This window comes from Anopheles merus, chromosome 3R, assembly GCF_017562075.2.
Source record: "Anopheles merus strain MAF chromosome 3R, AmerM5.1, whole genome shotgun sequence".
Lineage (NCBI taxonomy): Eukaryota > Metazoa > Arthropoda > Insecta > Diptera > Culicidae > Anopheles > Anopheles merus.
In genome coordinates, this window is record NC_054084.1 from 17,735,209 (window position 1) to 17,755,977 (window position 20,769).

General features: G+C 41.9%; 1 protein-coding gene across 5 annotated transcripts in view; it reads left to right on the top strand.

Moving 5' to 3' along the window:
* LOC121597589 (trafficking kinesin-binding protein milt) overlaps positions 1–20,769 on the top strand; it is an 87,851-nt gene that overhangs the window by 8,576 nt on the left and 58,506 nt on the right. The window contains exons 1-3 of one of the 5 annotated variants that reach the window (XM_041923452.1): positions 571–1,079; positions 4,980–5,148; positions 7,254–7,463. In XM_041923452.1, coding sequence (XP_041779386.1) covers positions 975–1,079; positions 4,980–5,148; positions 7,254–7,463 — 484 coding nt within the window. In that variant the 5' untranslated portion in view covers positions 571–974. Of the gene's footprint in view, positions 1–570; positions 1,080–4,979; positions 5,149–7,253; positions 7,464–19,241; positions 19,313–19,349; positions 19,450–20,769 lie in introns of those variants that run through there. The other 4 variants (XM_041923456.1, XM_041923446.1, XM_041923448.1 and 1 more) reach the window with 4 other exon arrangements.

A 20,769-nucleotide genomic window follows, 5' to 3' on the forward strand; every position in this document is an offset into this window, starting at 1 on the left:
GCGTTGTACGGTCGCGCAATTGCGGTAATTTCCCGACTCACACGAACAAAGGGTGTCGGTCGGGCTAGTGACGCGGATGCGATGGATGCTGTGGGGTTCATGGTTAGTGGTAGTAAAAAAAAAGCGGACGCATAAAGATCCCTAGAGGGATGTATGGAAGAGCATACAAACATATTTGAGGTCAAATTGAAAAATACTTCATTTTTTTTCAAGAATACTTTTGATTTCCTTATTTAACATTTATATCAAGCATACATATTTCTATTGTAGACAATTTATTTATTTAATTTTCGGTTTTCCCAACTTTCATTACACCATTATATTTTGGTGTTGTAATTTACATCCCGTTGCGAAAATATTTACTCACCTATGAGCTTATTTTTCCAAATCCCATAAACCACACGCATCGCTCGGGTACTGTAAGAAACCCCAACCGAGAGCACAAACAAAACAAATCCGTTCAACCTGTGTGTGCGCGCCCGGGTCCCCGACGGTTTGAAGTTGATCGTGGCAGTTGCTCTAGTTTCGGTACGCTTCGATTAGTGTTCGATTTTCGCTGGTTAACACCACTGTACTACGCGGCTGAGTGTCGTGTAGCCGTTTCTTCTGTTATTGCAGCCAACACAAAAGCGGCACATATTGTGTAACTAAAAACGGTGTAGGAACCGTTTGCACGGTCAATAGGGAGCTGCAAGATTTCTTTGTGTGTGTGTGTGTGCGTATTGTGTATTTTGTATGCAGCTGGTCATTTCTTTCTAAATTCTTCAAGTATTTATGAAAAAAGATGGCCTGTGGTGATTATGTGATGGAGAGAATGCTTACACAAGCCGGTGTGGTGCAGTGCGTTTAAGCTGCAGCTCAGTGGAAGGCCATGATGGCAAAGCAAAACTGCATCATTGCAGTAGGAGTAGTGTCCAATGAACTGAGTTGAGTGATATGAAACGCGAACCAACATCATATCTGCATCTTCCGGCATGCTGCTACAGTCAGTTAATGTAATTGCATACGTCAAGGCCACACTGAGCATAGGATGTTTGCGGGAACGGTACATTCTCAACACGGGCAGCGTACCGCTATGCGTAAGTCAGCTGAAAATAGGGTACTTAATGGAACGTTTCAGTGCACAAGATCATTAACAAAAACAAAAAACACCAAACAAAAGCCGTATGTAATGTTCAGTTATAATTGTACTGATTGCGTGTTGTATTTTCGCGGCTCAGAAGCAATATTGGTATGTGAATGTGCCTCCCCGTGTGTGTAGAGTATGTAAGGGCAAAAGTGCATCCTCGCGATCGATCGCAATATTTGGTTTTTGAGATTGTTTAAAATTGTAATATATGTATTAGATTTTGATTTGGTACATAGTGTCGGGATTTATTAGATACAAAGGCAGCATTGTCGTGTTAACTGGTTCTTGGTTTAGTTTTTAGTATTCTAGTTTTTTTTTTTATTTTGTATATACCTTACTAATGGGAAATCCCTAGTGAATCATGATCGCTGTGAGACTTAAGAGAGCATTAATTTCACTTAATGCATCGTTCAATTATTTTTATGAAATTTATTACTTAATTAAGAATATGTTCTGTGTACAAATGCTGCCAGTTTATGCCTTTTTAAGGCTAATGCTTTAAACCTTAATCTTAAACCATCAATCAAAATTATTTTTATATATACTAGTTAGTTTTTACCGACTGCAGAGCTACGCAAAGAAATTTCGAGGATCCTCTTTACTCTGAGACGTACGCAAAATTAATCAACTCCCACATCCAATTCATACCAGGACTTACAAACGAAACCAAACCCATACCGGTCCTGGAATCGATAATGAACTCATACCGATCCTGGAACCTATACTGAACCCATAGCGGTCTTGGAATTGATGATGAACCCATAGCGGTCCTGGATTCGATACTGAACCCATACTGGTTGTGGAACTGATCATGAACCCATATAGATCTTGGACCTGATACTAAACGTATATCAATCCTGAATCAATCCTGGAACTTTGAACCGGTCTGGTGGTACAGTCGTCAACTCGTACGACTTAATAACGTACCCGTTATAGTGAAGGAATAGTGTAGGAATCAAAATATATGTTTATTGACTTATTGATCTATTGATATTATTCTTATAAAGTTCATGAACACTTGATTTGCTAGATTTAGCGTAAAGCTCGCTTTTCACCGCTGTGAAGAATTTTGCCAAGAGGCAGTTTGATTTTTGTTCGAATTGCGTAAGATTTAGTTTAAGAATTAACGTAGGAATTCATTTTGGGAATTAGCGTAGGAAATAGCGTATCGCATTTCAGCTCAACTTGTACATAGATAATAAAGTGCTGAAGTGTTTTACCATTTTTGTATCAAATTCAAAACACAAAGTATTTTAACCAACGAAATAACTACGAAACTGAAAGGAGTTTCACAAATCAAACAAAATCTTAGAAACATTATGGGGGACCCGTTTTGCCCTGACATTCTCTATTCTTTAACGGAAACCATCAATTTCTCTCTGTGCGTTATTGTTCTTCACACCCGGTTCGATTGCTAATTGCTTGCTTGTTTTGCGTTCCGACGTAAAGATACAGTTAATTTTTCCTTATTCCTATTGCAAAACGTGATGTGCTGCTGTGTGTTGCAAATCTTGAAACAAACAGTTCTTTGCAAACAAACCACCTGATTTTTAGTTAGAGAAACAAACAATTCTCAAACCGATATCGTTTCATTTTGTTTAAAATATTTCAACTAAACTGATGAAAATTTCCTATTCTATGTGCTGATATTCGCAGCCAACCAAATATAGATCGATTTTCATCAGCAGAACCCCTGACATAAATAGTAAACGAGTTTGCTCTGTATCTTATCACAGCTACACCCCGGTTTGGTCTGTCTGTCGGAACGGAATTAGACCTATAAAATGTGCCGTTTGTCGGCGACCGACAGATAATTATTTGCGTATCATTCATTTTGACCCATCCGTATCGTTAATCTTTCCGGGGGTTCTGTTTTTATCTCCGGCTTATGCAGTTTTTCGAAAGATATATCAAACCGTGAGGATTTTTGTGCCTGATATTTGTTGTTGTGTATCCGACTATGTATTTTATATGTTTACGCCTTTAAAAGAAATGTAATAAATGCATTTCATTTGTCCGAATGTGTCCATTCGCTGCCTTGTAGTGTGTAGTAAATTATTCACTAAAAAAAGTGTGAAGCAGCACGTGTTTCTGTAGTGCAATAGGGAAGAGTCGTCCCGAGTTCGTTAAACCCCTGACCTGACCCAATGCGGTGGACGGTGTGTGAAAAAATCGATACACGCCGGTCGCCGCCGCCGTCTGCAAAGGGTCAATCCTGAAGTCTTCGGTGCGGTCGAATCAGCCACAGTTGCATAACCATCGCTGGCAGGCATGAACTATTTTAAGGTTTATATGATTTATGATTTTGCATTTGAGTTTTATTTTAGCCTCCACATCCATTTTGCCCTTCGATGTGGTTAGACGAGATGGATGTGTGGGTAGTGGTATGTTTAGTGAATGATAAAAAAGATTCGGAAACATACAATTCGGCAACGGTTCATTCCGTTGAGGTGAGCGTAGTAGGACAGCGTATAATGTGTCTGACACCGAGAGTGCGATGGGTTGTTAACATCAGTTTTGGCACCTTTTTCGCATTGACACTATGCCAAAACCAATGCAGAGTTTGTTGTACTCTAGTGCAGGGGGAAAACAGGGGAATGAATAATAAGAATACTCATTACAGTTCTAAATAATGTTTAGTGTGTTGGGTGATCTTGAAAGATGTGTTCTAGATTTTAGGTGCATAAATATGTCGCCAAATTGAATGTCTATTGGAGCTCTGCGGGGAGACTCTTCTCAACGTGTTTCCGTTAATTTTAAACTTTTATAGAAACCGATATAATTAATAGTGGCGTAATTAATGACTTTTGTTTGTGATTTAGCATGGATTAAGATACATTTCGATAATTTTAGTTCACGTTTTGTGGTATATTTCGACGAATCATTGAAACTAATCCTTTTCATAGCTACACATCGTCTTAATTTTCCATGCCTCTGATGATTTTATACCTCATTATTATACAACCATGCGATCAGCTCAATTTATTTTAATCAACGCCATACATTTTCGGCCACCGTCTGCGTTTGTTTGTTTGTTTAGGTTGCGTTGATTATGATGCCTACGATCAGATTCAGCCACTCACCGTCCGTCAGCCGCGATGTAAATGTTGTGCGATATTTTTAATTCGCATTTCTCTAAAACCACCTCTTACGATGCGATGGTAAAATAAAAAAAAAGTTGGCGATCAGCATCGGCGGCAGAGCATGATGCCGCCGGGGGTGGTGGTTGGTTGGACTTTGCGCTTGAAATGAAGCAATGCACAAATTTAGTAGTTCAATGGCTGCTGCTAGTTACATAAACCAGCAGCAGCCCTGCCCCTTTCTGTGGTTCCGTGGCATCTGCTCAGCGCGCTGCGGTGGACGCGTTTAATTATGTCACCAGCGGTGAAGAGAGAGAAAGAGAGATTCGCACACACCACATTTCACTATCATCATTTACCGGGTACTGGGTGAAAGGAAAACGAAGGGAGGGTGTGTGTGGAGTTGTGGGATAACCCTGCCCTTTCATTGTGAGCGCCGGTTGGGACCTCTTCTGTCTGTTTGGCCTTTTTCGCACGTCCTACAGACGGTCCAACTGCTAACAATGTTTAACGAGATGGACATAATCTTACATGATAATGCAGGGTGCTTTTCTTCTCGGTGGCCGGATTAAAGGTTAAAGTGCATTTTGGGACGTCAACATAACCTTGACCATGAAACACGGCTTTAATGGGAAACATTGGGGAAATGGGGGACGTTTTATTAATGTTTTGTTTTTCATTTCATATCATTTTATTGCCTCATTTGATGTGTTTTATTGTCGCTAGCTGTTTCTAATAATTACACATTATCCCACTTTTATCTCCCACAGGAACAGTATCAATCCAAACTGGCTGCCTCACAATGTGGGGCCAGGATTCCCCTGAGCCCCAACACTCAGGCGACAATCGAGAAGCATTTGCCGGGGCTGCCGAGCAAGCGATTGCTTATGCAGCAGGCCTCTAAAATCACAGAAAAGCGAGACGTTGGATGCATAACTGGTAAGTGTCTGTGGGTTTGGGGGACAATTAATGACAACGGCTTCGAGTTTGAAGATTCACAACTTATTGTTGAAAATGTCCGTTTTCATTTTATGTTGTTTATTGTCAAACGCGGACGTTTCTTAAAGACGTTGTATTTCATCCAGGTTGAAGCGATCCTAGGGCATGTTTACAAAGCATCCAAAATTTCCATCATCAGCTTTGTTTGGTCAATTTCGTGCCACAGCAGCGTGCGGGTGTGTACTATTCGTCACTCTCGTTTGTTCGAGTGAGCATGAATCGTGACGCCGGTACGACTTTCCAGCTCATTCTCAAACAACTTCAAACTGTTTGCGTGTGTGAAAATGTGTGAATGAATTTGGTGCGGCTCGATGAAATGCAATGGCCAACAAAAAAAAACATCAATCCCGCCCGGCATATTGTTTCGCCACAACTCGACCGCAAAGCGCAAAATGGAGAGTGATTGAGTTGACGAGCTGGTTGGTTGGGCCTGATGGCGGGAGGACCTTGGCGCTCAGTTTGCATGAGGTGCTGCAATAAATGTACCGATGCTCACTTCGCACCACATACACATATTCTCCAATCGTGGCCAGGGGGAATATGAATGGAAAATGAAAACGCTAACGTTGGAAAATTAATCGTTCTCCAATCTCTCTTGTGGGTTCGCTTATTTTGCGTGCTTGCAGTTCATAGCAATAGGAGAGAAATGTTGGGACGATCGCGCAATCGATTGTCCTTGTATGGAAATTATACCTTTGATTCCATGCTTTCGATTGTACCCGATTCCACGCACGTGTCTGCAGTACGATCATGTTTTAGTACTGTTTTAGCACAAATCTGGAGTTGGAAATCGATCACCCGAGGTACGAAGTTGTTACACGGTGTAAATTCGCAAGAAAGCCACGATGAACAATCAACTAATACGAGCGTAATGTGACGAGTTTGGCAAGTTTGGTGCCTTGTATTCCGTTCCGATGACCTGCGGCAAATGTGTTCAATTTCACCCAATGTTATGCTCCAATTCCGTTCGCTAGTACGGTTGATGGTGGAATGAGATGCTGCTTCAGCTATGGTGCTGTAAGCACTGAAGATTTGTTTTCACTGTATTCGCTTTTGAAGTTGGTAGGGTTTTAATGAAGGACCGAGGGAGAGAGCGTGTGACTAGTACTATCCAGCAAGAATTGCAGGCTCGTTTTGCGCCAACATAAAAGAAAAGAAGAAGGTTTATGGTCACTGTGTGTTATGGTCGGTCGATTTGTCCCGATATGAAGCGACAGGAAGGAAGCAGGCAACTATTTGCAATTGTGTTGAGCTGTTAGTATACGGTACTGTTTTATAGACATGACTTGTGCAAAGATAACCATCATAAAGGAAAATGATATTGATAAAAAACTACTAAGCAAGAACTATCATTAGGCAATCAACTGGGAATAGTTGCATCAGAATTTATTCGTGAACAGGGGGTTGCAATAATATGTTTAGTTGGAAATCACTGTTCATTTGTGATACCGTTGAAGAGAGTGGTTCACATTTGAGATAAATTGTGAACTATCATGTACATTTTCAAATTGAACGAAGTAAAACACTTTACTTGTGTATTGGTTTTGTACGCTGGAGCAAAATGCATTCTTTCTCGTCTGTATTGCTGCACCATTTAAGCCGCATGACATCAACATGTGTTTAACATTACTGACCGCGCAGCAGACCCCCAACAGCTTTTGGACCACGTGATGCACTAGTGACTATTGTAGGATTATGCCGTTTCGACCTGTGGGCATGTGTGTTCGCTTGAGAAACGTAAGCATATTCTAAAAACAGCTGCTGTTCATCAATGAGTTTTCATCACCTTTTGCTACCCAGCTAGCTCTAGGCAGCGACATCCTGTCCGCGTGTTCCGGAACCTCTCCTCAAATAGATCGTTAAATGCGTGAGCAAAGCAACATGCATGAACTCACGTCCACAATATTATGTACGATTAAGTTGGTCATCTGTTTGTCAATCGTTTTTAAAAAGATTTATTGTTTAATGCTAAGCAGTGTGTGTCAAACTCCAATCATTAACTATCACCGTATTAATGTTATTTTTATTTCCTCCAATTTTAACAGAAGTATGCAGCGCCGAAGACCTACCCGAGGTGGAGATTTTCTCCTTGCTCGAGGAGCAAATCCCACGGTACAAGATCCGGGCGGACACGACTACCACATTCGGTGGGTACGAAAATCAGGACTGGTTCGTGCAGTATCCAGCGCTACCGATACCGACGGAAGGGCTCGGCCTGACGACGGAACAGACGCGGGAAGCACTTAACTATTTCCGTAAGTAGCGTTGTTTTTATTTTATTTTTAAAGTACACCTATATTTTTGGGAGATCGTTCTTTTTTGGCTACCCACCGGTACCGCTCTATTTTCGTTGGTTTGCGACCTTCTCCGGCGTAAGCTTGTGCTGGGCGAAGACACAAACCACAGCGAAACGGGTGCAGTGCCTTAAAGAGCCCTCTGTTAGCTGTCGATGGAACTATAGGCCGAAGAGCTTGCTAAACTTTCCGCACGATGGCGCTGCTGCCTGTTTTCAAATGAGCCTCGTGAAAAGAGAAAACGTGGTTTTGGGGAAACAAGATTTTTGTGAGAGGAGTTATTAATGCGTAGAAATGTGTATTAAATGAAATATCTGCTTATTAAATTTATTACAAGACGTATTGTAATGTTTTCTACTTACAATTACTGTATAAAATATCCAATTAAATCGTATGAAATGCAATTATCGGTGCAAAGGGCAGCTTTAATTTTAAGTAAAATTCATATTCATAAAATTGATTGCAAACTTCCAATTTGCGCTATAAAAACTGGTGCGCACGTCATCGGGCACGAGTTTTGCAAGGTAAGTGGACACGTTGTTTATCTTATCAGTTTGCACCGTACTGGTAGAACACGATTGCAGAGGACTATGCATGTAAGAGATGTGAACTTGTGCCGATAACAAGATGGTATTCCATTATCAATTTTGATTCCGCTCAAAGTGCTGGAACACAACAATGAAAAAAATCGATACGACGAAACAGTTTCTCTCTGTGTATTTCATCTTCGCTTTGATTTTTGAATTGTTTGATTTTGTGAAGTATTCGATATTATGCCAGCAATTCATGCCCTGCGCCCTTGTACACTGAGTCGGTTTAAATTTCATTGCTCCTATTCTGAAGCAATCCAGTTCATAAATGATACATCACCGTTCTTTCAATAACTGTCAGTACAGCATCACTATCAGCTACCCACGGCAGAGCCTTCCCACAGTTGTGATGAAAATTTAATATAGAAAAGTAAACGCATCCATTTGCGACGCACACCGCGGCCACCATCACTGTCGCCATCGCCAAATTGACGGATGCTTCACGCTAATGCGTGACACTTCGCACGTTGTTACTTAAATCGATTAAGAAATGACCAACACCCGTGCGATGGTTTTGCGCATTTTACACGACCTCCGGCGGGCGGGAGTGCTATTTCGTTAGAGGTCGCAGTTGTTGATAGAAAACGCACCCTCTGATGGGGGCTTTTGAGATTGAAAAATTTGGAGAAAATTAAGTTCACATCAGGACGTGGGAAAGTGCACGGAAATGGGTTTGTACTTGCAACAGAGCAGTACGCAATTGTGCTACCACTTGCCAAGAGGTTAAGAAATAACGCTCCCGATGGAAAAAAGTTAATTCGGCCGATTATGACAATTCCTGCTTAATGCGAGCTCTAATGGCAATGTCGTTATGTTGCGCAAAAGGGTCACACAACGGGGAGTAAGTAGTCAGTCAAATGACCTTCACCCATTGTTGTGGTGCATTAACTCATTATCGGGCAACAAGTACACTGGCCAGCGTTTCATGTCCGACGAAAATGGAACCGATTGAAGTAATCAGGTGTACACCACACCGACCCACCCACCCAAACACCATGAGCAAGTGAAGAAAGTGCACACGCAAGACAATAAATTTTCCCAGTCGAAAATTCCACTGACCCAGTGGCTTGTTGCGGGAAATGTTTTAATTCAATTTTCACTTGTAAGGGCTGGGGATGGTGTTGTTCGCATCAGTTAGTGTAATTTTCTGCCAGCACCACTTTCATGGTCAGGTTTTGAGCTTGCTTTTGAGTTTTGTTTTCCCCTGTGATGCAGCATGGGGGTGGAACATAAAGTAACACATTATTTATGTTTACGTTAGCGTGAACGGTTTACAAGGAATGCAATGATTATTTGGGACATGTTTGTCTGTGTGTGTTTGTGAAAAATTATGCACATTTTTGTGATTGTGATTTGGATGATCAAATGCAATAATTGAAAACAATAAAGATGAAGTAAAGATACATCCGTTTAATACAATTGTTATCTTTATGTATTTTGTTTAATATGTTGTTCTTTGAATTCTCTAATATTGTCTCCAACTTTACATTATCTCGTAATGGCCAGCATAGCAAGTTAGTTTTCTTTCAAAATTAACCAATATGTCAAAATTTAACCCTTCATCGAACGATGCGTTAATCGCTCCTTTCTATTTAAGTGTTGGCACGGATTACTTATGCTCAAACCGGCCTTGGGTTTAGAGTTGAAACGATTTGCCAGTGTGATATTTGGTGATCAATCATCACTACACTTTTAAGCTCCAGCACGTGTGGGCGCGAAGAACATCGGGAACTCGTTCGCTATTTTATGCCTTCCCATTTCCTGAAAGCAATTTCAACTTTTTCAAACATAAGATTTGACTACATTTAGACAGAGCAGGAAAAATACGGCGTACAGGAAAATTCCACCCATCGATAGGCAAATTTCCTTATCGGTTACATTCCAAGCAAAGTAATCGAACGTATGGCGAAAGGAAACGTCACGTTTCGTTCCTTTCCAGTGTTGCGTCTTTTGCACTTTGCGACCAAGAAGTAACGTTGGTTAATTTCGCATGAAAGAAGGAAATTAAGGTGTAGTTAGTGTGGTAACATTTGCGAAGGGTTTTTGCTGTTTTTTGTTGTTGTTGTTACCTTTAAGTCTATTGAATGGCTCAGTGACAGCTAATTGAAGGTATCCAAGCGTGAACGGAAAGGGACACCTTACCTGGCGGTTCGATCGATGCAAACGTGGGGCGCTTGGCTAATTGGTGTGTAAAAAGCTTTTTCTCTTATTCTGACGTTTATGTGCGCATTAAAATAGTGTTTAATTTATGTTACCATACAGTAGCTCTTCATGGGTAGTAAATTTGTTTATAAAGCCATTTATTTGATCATAAATTATTGCATATTTTCTCTATCCGCTGTCCATTGTTTTTGTGTCATGGCTAAATACTCGAACGGAATTAAAATTTTACTAACAATAAATCGTGCTTTCTGAGATCGTGAGTTCTAGAGCGTAGCGTCACGAGTTTCATCTTAATATGCTCATTTGAAAAGCTCGTTATAATTAAACTTTGAATATTATATTTCATAAAATTATTGCTATTGAACACTTCACGACCGAATCGTGCAATGGGGATATGACAATCGCGCTAGCAAGCTGGAACTGGAAGTGAGAGGAATAATTACAGTGTTTCTCTGTTTTTTTCGGCCATCGAAAATGTCCATAACGGATCATAATAAACTTCCATACGTGAAGTGTATGATTCTCTCGTAACGGTTTTGTGCTGCCTGGACGAGAATGGTTCATTTACTGCTAGACGTTTGATTATTCGTTGTTCTTTCATTTGCCGAATATTTGTTAATCTGTGTAATAAAGCTCTCCATTATGCTCGTAGATTATTTTGGCACGACATTGCTCCAAGCATCCAAGAAATTGCTTAATCCGGCCACTGACTAATGGCACATTAATGAGAGTTGCCTGTGAGGAAGGTCCCATGTATTCCATATTACGATGAAGATGGCGCAATTTGTTGTCTGATGGTTTTAAGTACTAACGAATTGTGGTCTTTCCGTCTCAAGCCCTTTGTTCCGGTTCATTATGTAGGGTCTCCGATTACTTTGTAGCTTTCCGTGTACATTGTTATCATCACTGTGCTACGATTGCAAACCACCATTTCCAAGCCATAGACAACTGGATCTATGCATGAAGTCATATGAAAACGTTATAATGCAATTTTAAACACTTTTTTTCTCCTCCCAAAAGTGCACTGTGTAGTCGTCTTGCTTTGGGAACTAGTATCGCAATAATGTTGCAAATACTAAATAGAAAATAATTAGTCCATTTTTCTTTCAAAATGATCAAAGCATGAAACACACCACCACTAGTGAGCAGCCCGTAATGAAGCGGTTAAACGGATGATTAACTTTTGAGAAATAAATCCTTCCATCCACCACCCTCTCTCGAATTGGTGTAAACGGCGTAAGTGGAAGAATATGGTGCTGCGGGAAACCCGATGCAAGAAGTACCGCTAAAGCCGGATCTTAAACCTAACGATGCTGAAACATTCAATCAGGTTGCAGAAACAATTGGCCCAAGTAAGATCATGCCGAACGGGCGCATACCGGGCCGATTGCCTAATTATGTTCGGGAAGGTACTACTGTTGTCGTCCCCTCATTCATTGCATATGATCTTGAGTGATGGACGTCCGAGTCCGTCATGGTACAAATCCTGTCAGTATTAACCCTCTTTTTTGAGAGCCCAACGGAAACGTGCAAGATGGATGATGATGAAAGTTCTGACCACAAGAAACCGTTCGCCTAGTGATCGTTATGATCACTTCATTACATTTTCCACCCGAGCTAGTCGATCACAGGAGATTTGATGGCTTTATATTGTTGGTCATAAAATTTGAATCGTGAAGGAGAACGTGAATGATGGCTAACATCCTGAACGCGGATTAGGCCCGTAATCGATCATTGTGTAACAAATCCTGTTACAGCGTGATACTTGAGCATTTTCTTCTTTTATAGGTCAGCTGCAAGAAACGACACAAAAAATGGGATCACACTGTGCATAATCGGACTTAATCCATTTTCTTCTTTGCGTGGTTGTGAGGGGGTTGTCTGTTTGTTGCAGTTGATAATTTGCAAAAGGGGATTGAAACGTGCGATAAGAAGCGTGTCTCAATTCATCACGTACGCTCAATCGAAATGCACACACAAAAACTGGAACGAAACATTCCTCAATACCTGTGGGTTTTTTTTGGGGGGCAAATCACTCAAAATTCAACCACCCTCTACCAAACATGCCAACCCTCTTGTTTGTGATAACGAAATGCATTCTAGAAAGGCCCGGAAATTGTTTTGTTTATCTTGCAAAATTTTGCGAATTTCTTTTTTCGCTCTTTGCAAATAATTGATATTTGCAGCAAACAAGAACTGTTATCACACTTGATAACAAAACTGGCCCATTGTCACTGGCTGGTGGTGAGATTACCGTCGTTAGCCGGTCAAAGAAGATAAACGTCGGTGGATTGATTTTATTTCATCCGTTCGCTTCGATATATTTACTTTATTCCCGAGTTTAAAGGTACTGGCGCAATCTCGGCGCGACACTTGTATGGGGTTTTCGTTGGACACAAACCTCACGTTATGTAACGCCGGTGAGAATAAGCTGGTTCTGGGCCGCCATTGTTCAAAGAACGATTGAGCAATTGGCATTACGCAGGATTTGGTCAAACGGTGTCAAAGTGTGTCTGCTTCGTCAATCGGTTTGACAAGTGCAGCATGAAGAGGGCTTCCCTTAGGGGCGCCCTGTTTAGATGCCCACGGTGATGAGTTTTTCCTGTGTCACCTGGCGAAGCTCTCGAAGTTATTGGCTTACGCTTTGTTTTAACACTTTTGGTCTTCTTTCTACATGGTTTGGATGCAAAACCACCATCAATGATGTCATTCCGGATGACCTATACCTTCACCGATTCGTATTGCGAAAATGGCCGTTGTTTGATAATGTAAACCATCATCATATCGAAACGGGAGGGGTAGATTGGCTATTTTTGAAAACAAAACAAAAAAAAACGTAGTGAAAAAAAAAACAAAAAGCGAAGTAAAGAAGATAAACAAACACAATGTTGTTCTCTCTTGCAATGAGGGACCATGGTAATTCGGCATTGTAAGCGCGCACAACGCGCTCGTCTGTAACCGACATTAATCTCGCGAAACTTATCTCTGCGTTGAAAAGATAGGTTCGAAAAAGTACACCACCAGCCAATTGCCTCCCTTTTTGGCTCACACTGTTTGACGAATATTGCACAATGTTTCTCCACGCTTAGCTTTTGGGGGGGGGGGGATGTTTTTTCGGTTTCGATATCGACGTAGTATCTAATTGGATACCATTTTTCGATGCCAATTATGATTGTCGTTGGTACTGGGCACTGAATGTTTGTAAAACGGCGCATACCTTTGTAAAGCAATGCTATTGTGAGTGCGTTTCTATTGGACACCTGCATTAAACATGAGACTAAAATGGGTTAAAAGATGTGATTAACGGTTGTGTATTGACAGCAGTCTGGGAAGGTTAACCAAAGAAAGATTTTTGTTTAAGTGGTCACTTTTTGGTAGGGCAAACAATGTAGTATAAAAGGGAGATTTGAAGGGATTAATTAAATATTTGAATTTGTTATTGTTTCATTTTACAACCATAAATCACCTTCAAATTAATTTATCATAAATTGATTCTATTTTTTTAACCAATATCTTTAACCTCATTGTTGTTTCATGGGTAGTTGCTCACAACGAAGTGATTTCTTTGTGTGTCATCTCTTTGCTGCGCGATCACAAGATGCGATCATCGTCTCTATCCTCTCCATGGCACATAACGCACAACACAGCTGCCAAATCGGCACATGACTTTGCGTTCGGGCGTTGGCAAAAAAAGTGCGACGTGTCTTTGAATATTTGAGCATTAGTGCTGCCTCCATTCGACTGCCTCCTGCCAGCTCCCAACAACTCTACACGATCGATGTTATTTAACATTCGCAACAAACGCTACCCACTGTGAAGGTTTGCAACAGCAAACTCGCAAACAAATTGAAGCAAATGCGAAGCCTTAAATATAGCGAAAAATCAACACCATTGAGTTCGGAGCTCGGAACGACGCTGGTAGGGCAGTTCTGGTGCGTTGTCCATGGGGCCCGCCATGCAATCTTTCTACGCTGACTGACTGACAGACCGACAGGCGGACGCACGATCGAGCACGGTGAGCTATTGGTTTGTGTGGTTGGGGGTGCTGGTTTGTTTTGTTGGACTCGTTGTCTATTTTTGCCAATTTTTGCGTTTCAAGCACGATCGCACTTGAGGTATGCATATCGACCTTAAAAGCGTTCCTTTGCTAAAAAAACCGAATATGAACGCAGTGCTACGAAAACAGCTGGTGTCGTTCAGAGTGCTTTGAGGTCTTCAATCAGTGGTAAAACGAGGAATTTATATTTTATCGTGCATTTTAAATAATTTGCATTTATTTTAAAGAATCTTGAGATCCTCTCTGAACAATTTTATTTAATTCTTCCCTATTTTAGAAGATTTGTTCCAATGTTTGGAAGGTTTCTTTCAGCTAGCAACACATATCCGTCATAATATCATTCCTTGCCAGCAAATAATTCATCTTAATGGCAAAAGTTCCTAGTGCCAATTACGAAGCCGCGTTAATTTTTGCGTTATCATTAGCGAAGAAACAACCGTTTTTTAAAGAGATTGTTTGCTGCTGCAAATTGTTTTTCTCACCTCCGTTAGATGTTCTACATCGAGGTGTGGATATGATATTCCCTCCTCTCGCTCTCTCTCTTCTTCGTTACATACTATCAGTTGCAGAAAAAACGAATAACGAACTATATTCCTATCATCATCATCATCATCATGCGCAGACCGAAGAGAACGATCTTCTCAGCCTTTTGCTGCTGCACGAAACCTGTTGATCGATCGGTCTACACTTGCCCCCGGTGTCTGCCGCACACCACTATCGTACCTGTTCGTGTTTTCATGCTGCACTTGATTTTCCACTTTTTGTGCCGTGGCCAAACCTCTTGCGCGCACACCTGGAAAGCCGTAGCCCGAAGCCCTTGACCATTGCACACCGTTATGGATTGCATTTTTGCGTTCCTGGTGCAATTTTGCGCCTCCCCCTAATACTGCACGAAACCGGGACACGTGGAGCAGGCGAAATTAGGAGTGGGCCAAGAAGTGTGGCAAAGAACGGTGGTGTTGTTTTTTTTATATCTTCACGCCACATCGTGCACTAGCAGCCCACAAAGTGGAATGTGTTTACACGTATACTTTTAGGCTGTGTCCATAAAAGGGAATGTTTGTAAAGGTAATGGGAGTGAAATGTTAGAAGAGTGGGCAGAACTGTTCTACATTTTTTTTAAACGATTTCGTTCCACCACGTTCCAAATGGTAGGAAACATTCCAATGCACCAGGTTGGCAGAGCGATAAATGGCGCGAAACAGATCCCATAGATGTGGTGATCTTATTTTTTGTCACAACAGCTTAAGAACGCACCCATTTTTGCGAGCAACATCAAGATCGGTATGTGCATATCATAACAAACCCACAATATACCTCCGCACCATAATGCATCTTGGGAACGTTTTCAAGCAATGCTCTTTAGACGATCTGTTGAAAATGGCATTTTGTTCACGCGTTCCATCGAGCACTTACTGCAACTATCCGTTAGGATTAGAACGGATAGGGTGGAAGAACAACCTCCACCAGTTGTAGCAGGAACATAACTTAAGGGCGTAAGCTATGCTACAAAACAATGCATGTTTAATGAGATATGCAATGTGTGTTCTCCTTCCCCGGAGGAATTATTATTCCGCATTCGTGCCGGAAAAAAAACAGACGCAAAGAATGAGTCGGAAAAGAAGCCGGCCTGCAGTAGACTGCAGGTTCTTGCAGGCTTCGGGCGCGATACTACTGATGCATTGCGCGAAACTCCAGCAAAACAAACAAAAAAGCCGACAAACCAATCCGTCCGCAACGGACTTTTGCCGGCGGGTATGAATCACCGCTGCTTCACCTCTCGATGATCCGATGAAGTTGTTGTTCGATGCACATTTATGAATCTGTGCGCCGCCACGGAGAATTCCACCGAGATCTGGCCCGAGGACCGGTTATTTCAGAAAGGGATTTTTGTCTGTTTGTGTGTTGTTGCTGCTTAACTTCCCCCTCGCGCACACTCTCTGTGTAAATGACTAATGGTTCGCCTGATACTCGTCGAAGGTCTCTCGTCAGTGCAGCAAGCAAGCGAGCAAAGAGTAAGAGTTTCGAGTGAGTTGAAAGAAATTTAAATGCTGAACACATCATCGCCTGGCAAGCTCTCTTCAACACTAAGCACACACACGCCCGGCGCGTTCGTTGGAACGATGACACAGTGTCTATTGAAGTTACATTCCTTGTCCTCCTGTCCGTTCCAGTGTCATTTAACTCCCGTTTGTGTCCAATACCTGCCCATCATTCACGTGGTGGCGGTTTAGTGGCGTGAGGAAACATTAAATCATAAATTCACCGTTTTCTGGCCTCTCCACCTCGGTATTGGTTCCGGCAATGAGGTTACGGTAGTGTGTGTTTGTCTGTGTCAAGCTAGCTTGACATTAAACGGCGACAGATCGAGAACACGGGACCCGTTTTGTAGGAGGTGAAGGATGGAGGCTTTGAAGAGCCTTAGTCAGGAGCAGAAACTGACCAGTCTGACCAAGAAGTACATTACCAAAAAGTCTAAACCTGGCTTTCAATAAAGTTGGTTCTGCCTTTCAAAAATTATGGCAAACGCTCAAAACCACCATCTCCTTGAACTATTTCTTTTTTTTTATAAGGTGGAGTGAGTCTGTGCAGATCAGTAAACAAACCTATTCGAATGCAATTGTGTCGATGCCAAATTCTTTCCAAGCAATGTTCAAGGTTTTCTTTACTGCTTCCAGTGCAAATTTGGCTTTGGTACGTAATGGGGGTTATTTTTTTGGAATCGCACACCGCAGGAGGTTTTCCTGTGTGTTTCCAAATACCTTGAAGTACCAGCCAGTGGGCACGCACCTCTCCATGGTCTACAGAAATAACCACATTTCACCCGATGCTGGGATTTGGTGGTACCGTCATTCTATGGCGTTCTTGGGACCGGTTTTCTATTAGTTTTATTCAAAAGCTTACCCACAGCAGTAATCGACCGGAGAGTTACCGCATGGAATCACGTGCTGCTACGTTCATTCCACATACTGGATTGCCCACGAGTTAATCAATCTACAGAGAATCCGATCGAAGTTGTCTAGACACTAGGGCTAGAAATTCCCTAGTAACAGGGATGCAAACAGAGACCGAAACAGTCCACTTGGGAGTGACTCGAAATGGAGCGTTTGCGTTTCTATAATCTTTTTGTTCTCCCGAAAGAAGTGACGGAATGTAACGCGCAAAGCTGTGTCAGTGAGATCATCAACCCCTCCTTATTGATAAGGGGGTGAGTTAATGTTGGTGGAATATGTATGGGGAGGTGCTTAACATATTCAAGAGTTGGTATTCTCTCTTTCAGTATAAATGACTCTCTCGATATCTCTCTGTTTACAGTAGCCGATAGAACCGTTTAGTTTGAACTAGAATTTAAAACACACACTCGCGAATTGTGACCCTTTTTCCCACGTGGTGTTTGCATTGTCGTTGCGCAAAATTGTTCGCAGCACTACGCGAACAAATTTGTCACAGTTAATTTGCATTCTCTCTTTCACGATTCATTCCGCGCTGAAGCCGGTGACGGTTGAATCACATGTTCACAGTTCACGTACGGTGACATTCTCGTTCGATATGCTGTATCAAATCAGCCCATTCTCGCTTACTCTCTGTTGAGTCAGCTGGTTTTGGTACTTGCTCTCGGTTCTGGAATAGGAAAAAAGCAAACGGCGAGAAAAAACACGTTACTCGAGAGAGAGCCACAAACGGGGCATGTGTTTGCGTTGGTATCAGTGTCTAACCGATCGGCCTTTCTATCGGTTCCTATCGGGTTTGTGCGACCGTTTAACACTTTAGCTACCAAGGGGGAGTATGCCCCTTCATGTGTACCGTAGAGCTAGCAGGATGTGCGTGAACACGGAGCGATCGAGAGAAGCGAACACGCTGTGTGTTGGTGGAGCTGAACCACACCGTATAAGTGGTGGAATGTAAAAGACGGAGAATTTGAGAGAAACACTCCATGGCAGGGGTGAGCAACTGTATGTGACTTCAACGTACGTATGAATTGAACCTGCATTTGAATAGGATGATTTTTTTATATGTTCGTTACAATACTTTGGTAACAGGCAGCGCATCAAGTTGAATTTGGCAACTTCTTATATATTTTTTTTTGAGAATAGTGTAATGTTTTGATATATTTTGTGTTCTGTTTCTCTAACTTCTGAAACGCATATTTCATAAAATTTGCGCAAAATGTACCTAGTTTGCAGTAAAATTATTAAATTTAACTATGTTTCGATATTGCTTAACCTATTAATCGATAACATAAACACTTTTCCTTTAAGAATTCACTAAACGCGAAAACTTGAGATATGCTGCTATGCTCGGTTCCGTACAACAGTGTGTATTGGATAATTGCTAAATATATGCCAGTTTCTATCTACAATCTTTACACAAATAGATATTTTAAATAATCTAGTCATCTGTAAAAAAGCTTCAAAATAAATTTAAAATAATTTTAAATTTAATTTTGTTGTTTCGTATCCTAGTTTCGTTCTTTATTTGAATATCGTTCTGATATATGTTGCACAAAATAAACTAATTTAATAGTAATGAACATAATAATACGACAACATTTTAGAAATATTTGAATTCTATGTAAACCTCATTTTTAACATCCTTGTAACATCCATTAATAAAATAATAATATACATTTCACAAGCCAAAATTAAGTACAAGTTTTGCTAAAATTTTAGCTACCAGTGAGAGTAAACAAATAGCCTATTACGAACGTACAAAAAAAGTATAAAGTATATATTAGGTAACAAATAATTTTCGATACAAACGTTCACTAAAATGTTGATTACATCAAAACATGTTGCATTTTGTTCAAAATCAAAGCAGGACTTTGCTGAATCGCTCATGCTCGCTCCACAAAAACGGTTTGCTCTGCCCTGCCCTACTGCGATGGCGCGAGAGAGGGAGCGCGTTTGGAATGCGTCTCGAGCCGGGCGCCTTTTTGTTCGCAGTGTTAGTTTGTTTTCACGTACACGGTGTGTCGGTCGGAATGGTACGGATTGTTTAAGGTTAGGTTTGAGCCGCTGTGCAGGAAAGGACTTTGCCTTTTTTTCGTTTCGGAGTGATCGTTTTGTTTTCTTTTTCCCCTCGCAAACGAACCTCGTGGTGTGTGTGTGCGTTTGAATTACGATTTGGCGTGCCTGTAGTAAGTGCATAATCCGTGGCACAAATGCTTCGTTCTAATACAACATCCGGGCGCGGGTTGCTGCCGAGTGCCATGCAGATTAATCAATTTTCTGCCTAGCCTGTCGGTGGTCAAATTCTCTCCGCTAGAAGATTGCTGACAGAGCGAGTTAGTTACAAGAAGCGGAGTGGCGCTGGTCCCCTCCCTGGTGTAGCGTGTGTGTATGAATATGTGTTTGTACTTCACTTTTCTCGTCCGGCGTGCGTGTACGCTGCGCTGGTCCACTGAGGTCAGTCAGCCGTCGCTGACGTCCATTTCGCGGTTGTGAGAGCGTGAGTCAAAATCGAATCCGTCGTTCGCGCGACGGCGAAGAGCGCGTGGTGGCGTTGTCGCACCGTCCGCCGTCAGCTGTCCCAAAACCACGGGGCTCGCCGTCTCGCCGGATCTTACAACCCCAACGCAACGGGGTCCATGTGTGGCCTGGCCGTACATGATGTAGTGTATTTATAGAAATTCTCGGCAAACCCGACGCGCGGCAACGACGGCCTGTTCCTTTACAGCCGTGCGCATTACGAATACACACGGTTCCGTAAGGGTGTTTTGTGCTTACTTGCGCGTTTTTCTCGGCGGCTTGACACGCTCTTCCTGTCCCCTGGTTTGGGGCACTGATGAGGGTAGAAAAAGCCGGTTTAGCGACGCATAACGTGTGTGTGTTTGTGCATTTATGCCATTACTGATATGATTGATGGAAAATCATTACTAAAAGAGCCTTAAATGTGCACCGATCGATGCAGTGTTGTGTCGTCGCTACCCCGGTGCATCCATTTAGTTTCCGTGCGGTTCGTGCGGCGGTGTGTATTTCCGGTGCGTGAAAAATCTGCTTACCCCAGAGGCACCCGCGACACGGCACCGACGTAATCGCAAACAGAGTTTCGAAAGTGCACGCTAGAATTAAAATTAGAATGGTAAAATTGGTTTTACACCGGTGAAAAGTGAGTGCAAAGCGAGCGTGAAAAACAAAAGATAGTGAAAATCATCAATACCGAAAGCAACAACAACAAAAACGAGGCATACTTCGATGGGTTTTCGTTTTATCCGTTGGTTTGTCGAAAAAAACGAAGGTAGCGCTTTTCACCGCGTACAGCCGGGACGACGCACGCGAAAGGTCGGTAAAGGAGTGTAGTGTACGCGATCGTCTCCCTAGCAACAACACGGCGCAATTCTGCAGAGAGCACGGAAAAAGCTTTACTGTTACGTGTCCCTTTGGGTTAGATGTATCTCTGTCGGAAAAGTGTTACCAAACTGTGAAGTGAAATAGAAGGAGCGACACAATTGCTATTA